At 39.8% G+C, this 9,273-nt stretch overlaps 1 protein-coding gene across 1 annotated transcript in view; it reads right to left on the reverse strand.

The window, feature by feature from the left end:
- The window catches only part of RNASET2 (ribonuclease T2), a 28,186-nt gene extending 21,643 nt beyond the window's left edge, over positions 1 to 6,543 (reverse strand). The window contains exons 1-2 of the mRNA XM_033055993.2: positions 6,490 to 6,543; positions 2,058 to 2,162 (exon numbers count right to left, since the gene is read on the reverse strand). Of these exons, the coding sequence (XP_032911884.1) occupies positions 2,058 to 2,146 (89 nt within the window). The 5' untranslated portion in view covers positions 2,147 to 2,162; positions 6,490 to 6,543. The remainder of the gene's footprint in view (positions 1 to 2,057; positions 2,163 to 6,489) is intronic.
- Positions 6,544 to 9,273: the final 2,730 nt, after the last annotated feature.

A 9,273-nucleotide genomic window follows, 5' to 3' on the forward strand; every position in this document is an offset into this window, starting at 1 on the left:
ACTACAATCACTCATAAACTATGTAGTTTACACTGTAGGACATGCAACTGGATCTTGCAAGTGGCTCCAAACTTTTTGATTAAAAAAAAAAAAAGTAAAGTACAAATCTCAAGAATTCTGACTTTCTCAGTTTATAGGCATTTAATTAAAACAGTACATTTTAAAATACTTATTTAAAATTCAGTAATTTTTAAAGATTTAAAAAGTGATCAACCTATGACAAGTCTTAAGATTACCTATGGAAGAATTTAATTTTACAAGAACATGCCTCTCTCAAATCCTCTAAGAATAAGAGATTTATAACTCACAGACCCATCATTACTATCTGATTCATATGCAGAGGGGAAAAAAAACTCTCAAAAATTTGTTCAAGAAGTGTTGGAAGCCTGTATCACATCATTTCTACAGAGGCCTTTTCCAACAGTTTGGAGCAGACCTATTCTGGCTAAAGTAGAAGTAAATAAAAAACCTGTTGCATCAGACACTACAGCAGATATATTTAGTTATTAAGCAACCAGACAAAGTAATTAAATAGAACAGCAAATGGGAAAAAATAAACAGAATTGTAAATTATTTAAACTGACAGCATTACATGCAGAATTGTCAAAACAAATTGTTATTCTCTGGAAGATAATAGCCACTTGTCAGTCATTAGTTCTTGCTAGAGGATATATTACCAAAAGAAAAAGGGAAAAAAAAAAAAAAAGGAATAAAAGACAAAGCTAATTCTTCTCAACCTGAGGACAGCCTAGGAATGCTTCCTTGTTATATCACACCTCAGTTTTTTCCTCTATTTTTTCTACTTCGCAATGGTTACATTTTCTCTTAAGAATTCACATGTATCTGTGGTTTTCTATACAATTTAGGAGAATAGTTCTGGAACGTACCAGGACACAGTCACAATGAAAACTATTAACACTATAGGGGTCTTTACTGTTGCCATAGAAACCTGAATAGAGGAATTGCTCTATATTGCAGAGTAGTTAACTTCCTTGGTTTTAAAAGGTCCTTGCTTAGAAATGATCTTTCATTAGGCCTTTCATCAGATCTTTTATTTGTACTTGAAATAGCAGCTGAACTTCTGCAACGTCAGTCATGCCAAAAAGAGTTCTCCTCGAACACACTTTTTGGCTAAAGACAGGTCAGAAAACTGCACTTATTGAACAAAGCAACTTAGGCTTAGAACTGGAATCCAAGGAAAGCCATTTTCAATACCTATGCAGCCTCAGAGATAGCCCCCCTTCTCTGGACCTGAGTCATCCTGCTCAGAAATGTGCCTCTAGAGCTGACTCTTTGCCAAATGGCCAAGCCAGAGCCCAAATCTTGGGCATTGAAACATCAGCAGGGTCTAATCTACCCACCAGCTGCAATGTAGGCACTGAAAGATGTTCAGCACGGAACTGAGCACCCCTAACCATTCTCTAGCCAAAGCACTGAAATGAAGCAGAGAAGTTTATTTCCTAATATAATGCAATAGGAATTTCAGCTTTGACCACAGAAGGGTATGGTTTGGGGTCTGGTGTCTGCCATGGTCCATTGGTACTGAAGTTCAGATTTTGCCGGGGTGCAACAACCACCAAAACGTGCTGCAGCAATCTGATACAGCCTTAGTTGGGATATCATATAAAAAAGAATTTTATATTATCAGAACTGAGAAAATAGCTAGGGAAAAAAAGATTAAAAAGTAAACAATGCAATGGTTAGTGCAGTTCACACCACAGGGATTACTCCAGATTTTTTGTTGTAAATTTAAAAATTATTTTCAGTTTTCGTCCTTACTACACCACAACTCTAAATGATTAACCTACAGCAAATTGGAAAAGTTTTAAGTGCAACACATGGAATTTAAGTTTCCCCTCCTTCTTCATGCTGACATGTGTAAATGTCTCCTCAGGCATGATCCTTGCTGCTCCAGTTAATCTAGACGCATTATATAAATCATCTAAGGGAAGAATAACACATCAAATATAGTACATAATAACATTACATTAGAAGTTAAATCCTTCTGAGCTGCACTTAAGGAGTTGTCAGAAGTCTCATTTTAAAGCACAACTTACCTTTGAGTAAATGTATCTGAAGCACACCAACAACATAGTGCCATGGAAAACCAACCCAGAATCCAAAGGTCCAGCTTTGCAGGTTCCATTTTGTTATCCAAATAGCTGTAAAAAGGTGTTGAAAGAAGAAATCTGTTACCTATCCAACACACTTAAATGATAAAATGCAAAAAACCACTACTGTCAGAAACAGCAGGTAACAGTAACTCTAGATTAGATTTACAACCATGCGTAAAATGGGAATCTCTTTCAGGGCTGTGCCTGATTCCCCAGCTTGTATGGTCATTTTCATAAACTAATGCCATGAAGGGTGAGATCACCATTTCCTATTTTTCCTTTACTTGCACATGGTTGCCACAGAGCCACCTTCCAATTAGCAGAAACATATAAATGTTTTACACAACTATACTTTATGTAATTGAAGATTCTACTTGCAGTCAGCTCAAATGCCCAAAGTGATTCATTAAAGAAACTTTGAACTTAATATTGAATATTCGTGTTGGATTGGCCAAGGTCAAGGAAGCAAAGTATGATGTGCAAAGATGAAATTCTCTCTAAATGCCAGTTGACTATTAAACTACTATATAAAAAAAAAAAAAAAAGAGAGCTGCTAAAACCACAGGAGTTTCTGTTCTTGTTATATACCCGAGATAGCCTCTATGAAACCATGCACAATTTGTCTAATATTTCATGGACCTTAGAAGCAAGGGGATAAAAAAACCAAATCAACCTTCACAAACAGAAGGACTTCCACTTGACTTTTTTTGGTCAAAAATCCCAACTGTCTCCCAAATCTACCAGCCATTTCACAGCATTTCAAATGCTACCTTCTAGAAAGGTATGTACATTCATATATTTACATGCAAGTTATTAAAGCCTCACCAAACCTACTTCCCAACTTTCTCAAAATGACAAGGCTACACCACAAGACACTGTGTGTAACCTAGGTGACCTTTCTAAGATTACTCACTATACAAGCCATACTCTTTTTTTCTATGAAGGTCGTTTTTAATTCATCCTTACAACAGTCAAGTAAAGCCTGTTTTGACAGCAGTGAAGACATGGTTGATTCAGCCATTACACTGAGAAAACTCGGTGTAATTCATATTCACAGTTCATTATAAAGAAGAGCCCATTTTCCCAGAGTTGTCATGCAGCTCTGGACCCAGCTTGCAGAACCACACAGTTCTGCTAATCTTGTGCTAGAGCAGAAGTACAAAGGAGGGAGTCTCCCTGCTTGCAAAATGTGTGGGGATTTCAAAACTTGCGAGGGGCTTGGGCAACAACAGTAACTGTTAACCAGCTAAATTTATCACAAGGTCTTGCTAAATTGTGAGGAAGCTAACACCTTTAAGACATTTTTCTATTTCATACATTAATGTCTCTAACTTATAATGGACACATTATCAAGGTACTTGGCCTAATAGAAGAAGAGATAATAAGACAAATATTAGTTGCCAACTGTTAATTTCCGACCTAGTTTCTTAAGAAACACCAGAAGGAATTTCACTCACCAGGTAAAATAAGAAAAATAAATAAGTATTTTTTTAAAAATCATTTTGAGAGTACTACTTTTATAGAAAAGCAAACAACAATGTAGAACTAATGTTTAGCAAAAGCTAGCTAAGCAAGACATATATGCTGTTTTAGAGAAATTTATATAGTCATACAGTGTATAAAAAACTCACAAATAAGTAATTAACTGCTGGATAGACAATTTCCCCAAGAGTTCTGCACCCTAAGTGATCTCCAGTCTCATGATTTGAATAACAGGAATTAATGATATGAGATTCCGCCTTACAGACATGCTTAATGATTTCATCTTCCATTATTTTCAACTGAAAACCAACCAAGCAAGACTACTTTCCACATGAAAAACTATCTACTCAAAACACTGAGAGATGTAAGGACTATAAGATGCATGTAAAATTCTGCCCTTCTGCAATAAAAAGCAGGAAGTACCACTTAAAAGATAGTAATGTCACACATCACCAAAAACAAGCTGCACTCTACAAAGGTATGGAAGAAACACCTTAAGGAAGTCGATTATGAAAGAAAAAAAAACAGCAAGCGTTATAGCATTTCTTTTGATCTAAGTTGGTGGGGAGAAAGCAGGTTTTTTTTTTCAGTGAGTGTTGCAAAAAAAAGCATAAATTGAATTATCTTCTTTCTCACTGAACTTTTATGTTCGATCAAGCAATGACCAGGAACAGAGGGGGCTTCAAAAAATGCTGTTATTGGAGAAGTAGAAGGTGCTGATTTATTCTACATACTGCTCTTGAACCCTGGAAGCAGAACATAGGGCAACAAAACAGTGAGCAGGTTTGAAAGCACCCAATTGCTAACTTTCACTTTTTTCCATTTATAAACAATACATAAACTCTCTCTTAGCTCAGAAGACAATCTTGCAGCTACCACAAATATCCAGACAGACTGTGTGATTTATTCAAGCTGACCTTTTATTTGTCTGTGACACTGATGGTAGTGGATGAAAAGATCTCACCTTAAAGGTACCTGAAAAATGCACATTTGAGGAAATACACGCATCCAAATGAAAACTGTATTAACAACTAAGATGCACAAAGTACATCCATTTTTAATAAAAGTTGCTTCTGTTTACTAAAAATTACACTAGATTACTAGTTTCACAAATCCAGAAAGAAGAGATTTAAGGAATCTTACACCAACTCTTCTCTAATAAGAAACAGGGATTTCATATTATGAAAGTTAGTTACAAAAAAAATAGTCATGATGTTCCAAAAGATTTCATAACGTAGAAAACTTAAAACATACATAAAATTATTAGTTGAAACTAGGCCATCAACTCATTTTCATTACGGATAATATTCCAAAGCACAAGAACAGCTTTGGGATGACTGTTTGTTTACTGTATCTAGAAAAGGAATGCAAAGCACGTGCTTCTGTGTGTGTATGTTAGTAACTCGGTCAGGGCAAGGTCACTTTCAGTTACGTTCACATTGTTCCACGCTGTTTCCAAAATTACCTGCCCAGGCTTATAGGAGACTAGACAGAACTTGTAAAAAACACTGAGGAAATTCTCCTTTAACACATTCACTATAGTTGGAATTCTAATATACCATCTTGAGGGACTGCTGATGCAGCACATGCTTATTTTGGACATTAGCAATTAGACTCATTTTACTTCCTTATTTTCTTTTTGTTTTGCTTTTAACAATTAGCTTGACTAGCAAACCTGTCATTAATATAAAATGTCCTGAACAGTTTAGTTCAGCATGTAAAATGAGAAGATGTAGAAGAGCACTCAAGCATCAGCACGAGATACCCATGTTTATGACATAGGATACATGCAGCTAAATGCTGCCCATGTCCAGGAATAAGATTTTAGGACAGTTAGCCTGGCATCTAAAGCAACAAAAATGAGCACCCAAGGCTTTGGTAGCATCCCAAACAACTCAGCATGCACTCCATCTGCCACAACGAGATAGATGCAATACTGTATGCCAGAAACATTAATTTAATTTATAACAACGCTCTTAGCTCCGGCAATTTTTAGCTCTACTTCCACTCCCAGCTAACCGTGCATCCCAAGCCCGAGTGCCAGCCCGAGTAACTTTAGTGAGAAGCTCTTTGAAGGTTTTTCAGAGGCAGTGCTCGCCCCCCGCCACGGCAGGATTTCAGCAGCGCCCCTCTCACACGCTCAGAGCGGTGCAGCGCTCTCGCCGCCGAGCCTGAGCGGTGCCGGGGGAGCCCGGAGGGAGCAGGGATAGCGCTCAGAGCACCCTGCCCGCACGCCAAAACCAACACATGGCTCTGCTCCTGCACCGATGGATCTCCGACAGCAGAACGCCTTCCTCCAGATAAACAATCATTAACGAGGCGTCTGCACAAGCTGTGAAGAATGCAAATCACATGCACCGGAAGCGAGAGGCCTCCAGGCAACAGGAGGATGCCAAAGCTGATAATAAGTGTTAAAAAAACCCAAAAAAACAAACAAAAAAAAAAAAAAACCCAAACAAAAAAAAAAAAACACCAACAAAGAAAAAAAAACCAAAAAACTCAAAAAATTATTAACAGTTTTTCCGTCTCTGGGAAATTGCTGACATTTATTTGGCTGACTTTCGATTTGATACGCATGGAATTTAAAGCATAAGAAGAAGTGAAAGCCAACACAATCAGAGTCCGTCCCAGGCCTGCAAGTCCCATCTTTGCATTTCGCGCAGCTGACAATCTCAGCGGCAGAGAGCCGCTGTCCCGGGCAGAAAAGCCAGCTCGGAAACACTCGGGCGGGCCGCACCGCAGCTCCCTCCTGCCCGGCTGCCACCGCGAGAGCGCAGCCCCACGGAGGGCAGGGGCGGCAAGAGGGAGCCGAGGGAGGCCGGAGCAGGGACCCTCTCAAATGCAACCTCCGCTGCCTCGGATTCAACCTCAGCGCACCCCCGGCCCGCGTTACCTTCCGCCCGCTGTCCCGGCGCTGCCGCAGGAGCTGCCCCGCGCCCACCCCTGTCCCCAGGCCCGCGCTCGGCCCCGCCCCGGAGGGCGGGCGGCGGCACCGCCGCTCCCCACAGCGGCGCTGGCAGCTCCCGGGGACGGCCCAGACCCGGGGGACGGCCCAGACCCGGGGGACGGCCCAGACCCGGGGGACGGCGGCGCCTGCCTCCCTGGAGCATCCCTGGACCGTCCCTGAGCATCCCCGCGGCCACCCGGGCCCTTGCGAGCGCGGGCAAGAATGGAGCGCCAGGTTGCGGCGGGCTGCGGAGGAAGTAATTTATGTGGATGGTTTGGCTCGTCCTGCTGTTTTGGTTGGTTCTTTAGCATATTCAAGGATTTAGTTATGTTGGTTTCATACTGAGCATTTGCGTGGCACAGAGAGTGAGATGAGGACTCTAAACAGGAGGCTACTGACTAAGGCAAGACCAGGAGCTGACACAGGCGTCTGTGGCGTGCTTCTCCAAATAGAGAAGTTTGAAATGGTAACAACTCGTGTTTGGAAGAAGTTGGAAGTTTCTGAGGAAGGAGCCCCCCAAGGGATGAGTCAGGACTTGGCTCAGTATTTTCTCAGCGGTATGTTAAACTATGAAACATATTCTGACCCCTCTTTCTCTGCCGATGTATGAGTCATAAATACAAAGTGTGATTATTAATTACTATTACATAGTTTCGAACTACAGGGGGTATGTTACAACCATCCTACATTAATGCACTTAAGAAATATGTGGGCAGATCTGCTTCCACAAGCAAAACACCATTTGTTTTAAACAGATTTGTTACAGTCTTTGTAATAAGGTCTTCGTTCAACATCTCAGTTTTATTAACTGGTAAAATAATTTTAATTGTGTTTACGCATTTATGTGGTAGGAAGGAGAATGAGACAAAACTAATCTCTTTGCCTGCCTTTCTGTGGAAACATGAAAATGTGCTGGATGGAATGAGTGATCCATCTGCTGTTGTCTAAGACGTATCAAAAGTTTCAGAAATTTCCTCGAAGAGTTACAAACAGTGAAGCTCTCCAGATCCTTGTGAGCAGTGCAGATCATCCATTGTGTCACATGAAGGACATCAGGGCTCCGTGTGGCACTGAAGTCTTTGTCACTGCCTATTAAATCAGTAGACAGGCACACCGAGTTGTTCTCTCGGACTGATTCTTGATTTTATCTTTGCAGGCTAGGGGTGAAAACACTGGGCTGTACTACATGTGCTCTGCAGCCTGCAGGGTCATGTGCTCCAGTGCTAATCTTGTTGCAGTGCAACAGGGATTTGCTCTCTGACGGTGCCAGACTACCACTTTGCACTTTGTGACAGCTGAGCCCAAGTTTCTCATTGGGGTGGTTACAAAGAGAGATCCAAAGGTACTCAGAAATAGTGTGGGCCTTTAATACAGTAGGACAAAGAAGCCATATTTTTATGTTACAATATAAAATAGTGCATGTTAATCGAGGCTGTTATTAAAAAGAATGTTTTTTGTAAAATATGAAAAGATGGACAATGGACAGCTACACTGGTCAACTACCTCGTTAAGACTTATATTTAACTATCTACCATTATGTTTTGTTTCTCTACTTTAATCTCCTGATTGCTGCCTTTTAGCACTCATGATGCTATGAAAAAATGAGGAAATGCCAGAATATTTGAAAAGTTTCTTTTAAATTTCATGAAAATTATATTCTCAAAAAATTCGGAACAAATTTGGTAGTACCCTAGATTTCTATATATTTATGTGCTGAAATGTGCGGCCTGAAAAAAAACCCAACCCAAAATGAGCTGCAATGCTTCAAAAATACATTTTTCCAGCTTTCAGCAGTTTACATTAAGATTTAAGAATCAAGATAGAGACTTTCAAATTTTTTCTCCCTAACACAATGTGTTATTTTGTTTTGATTATTCCCATTGCACAAATAGAACAAACAAATCCAGCTAGACTTTATTCCTAAAAGCATGGTAAGGAAACATTTACAGTACTCTGAGCAGATGTACACATTTTGAAGTTTATGTCCTAATGTCCTCATGTCCTAATTTTAAGTCAATAGACTTGGTCCATGGATTATTTTGAAAGCTCAAATTTGATTTAAATTCTGTTAATAGCCTGTAGCTATGTGTTTCTAAGATTTCCACAGAGTTGAAATTACATTCAAAATGGAAACATTTCCTTCAAACATGAGTGAATTTGAGGTGATGCACTGCAATAGGACACTAGACTGGGCTTTGCTGCCCTCAAGCTGATAGATATTTGCCTATATAATAGTTTGCTGTTTTGCAGAACTCAAAAAATGTTATCTGTAGGATGGATTAAAAATATTCTACATCTATTTGAAAGCTGGAAGGCACTGTTAATGAAATGCTAAATGAATCTTACAAATTATAAACTGTCTTCTGAGTCTACTGATTTGTCTTCCTCTACCCTATCCTTCCTTCATCAATTATTTAGTCAAGTGGGTTTTGTCTTTCCATTAAGTTTAGAGATCGAGTGAACAAATAAAAATAACCGTAGTACCAGACATTATGTTTCTCCATTTGTCTCTGACACGGTTTTGAAAAATTAAATGGAAAGAGTTGTTGTCTTAAGTGCTTAAGTACAGTGTTGCTGGTTTAGTTTAACACAGTTTATACTGAAGTGGAAGACTGCTAATGTTTCCGAACTTCAGGGTTCCAAAACGCAACACTATATTCTTTGGGCAGCTGTGGGAATGGGCGCAGGGCTCCAGCAGTACCTCCCTTGTGTTTAGCAGAGGTGGGGTGG

This window comes from Catharus ustulatus, chromosome 3 (assembly GCF_009819885.2).
Source record: "Catharus ustulatus isolate bCatUst1 chromosome 3, bCatUst1.pri.v2, whole genome shotgun sequence".
Lineage (NCBI taxonomy): Eukaryota > Metazoa > Chordata > Aves > Passeriformes > Turdidae > Catharus > Catharus ustulatus.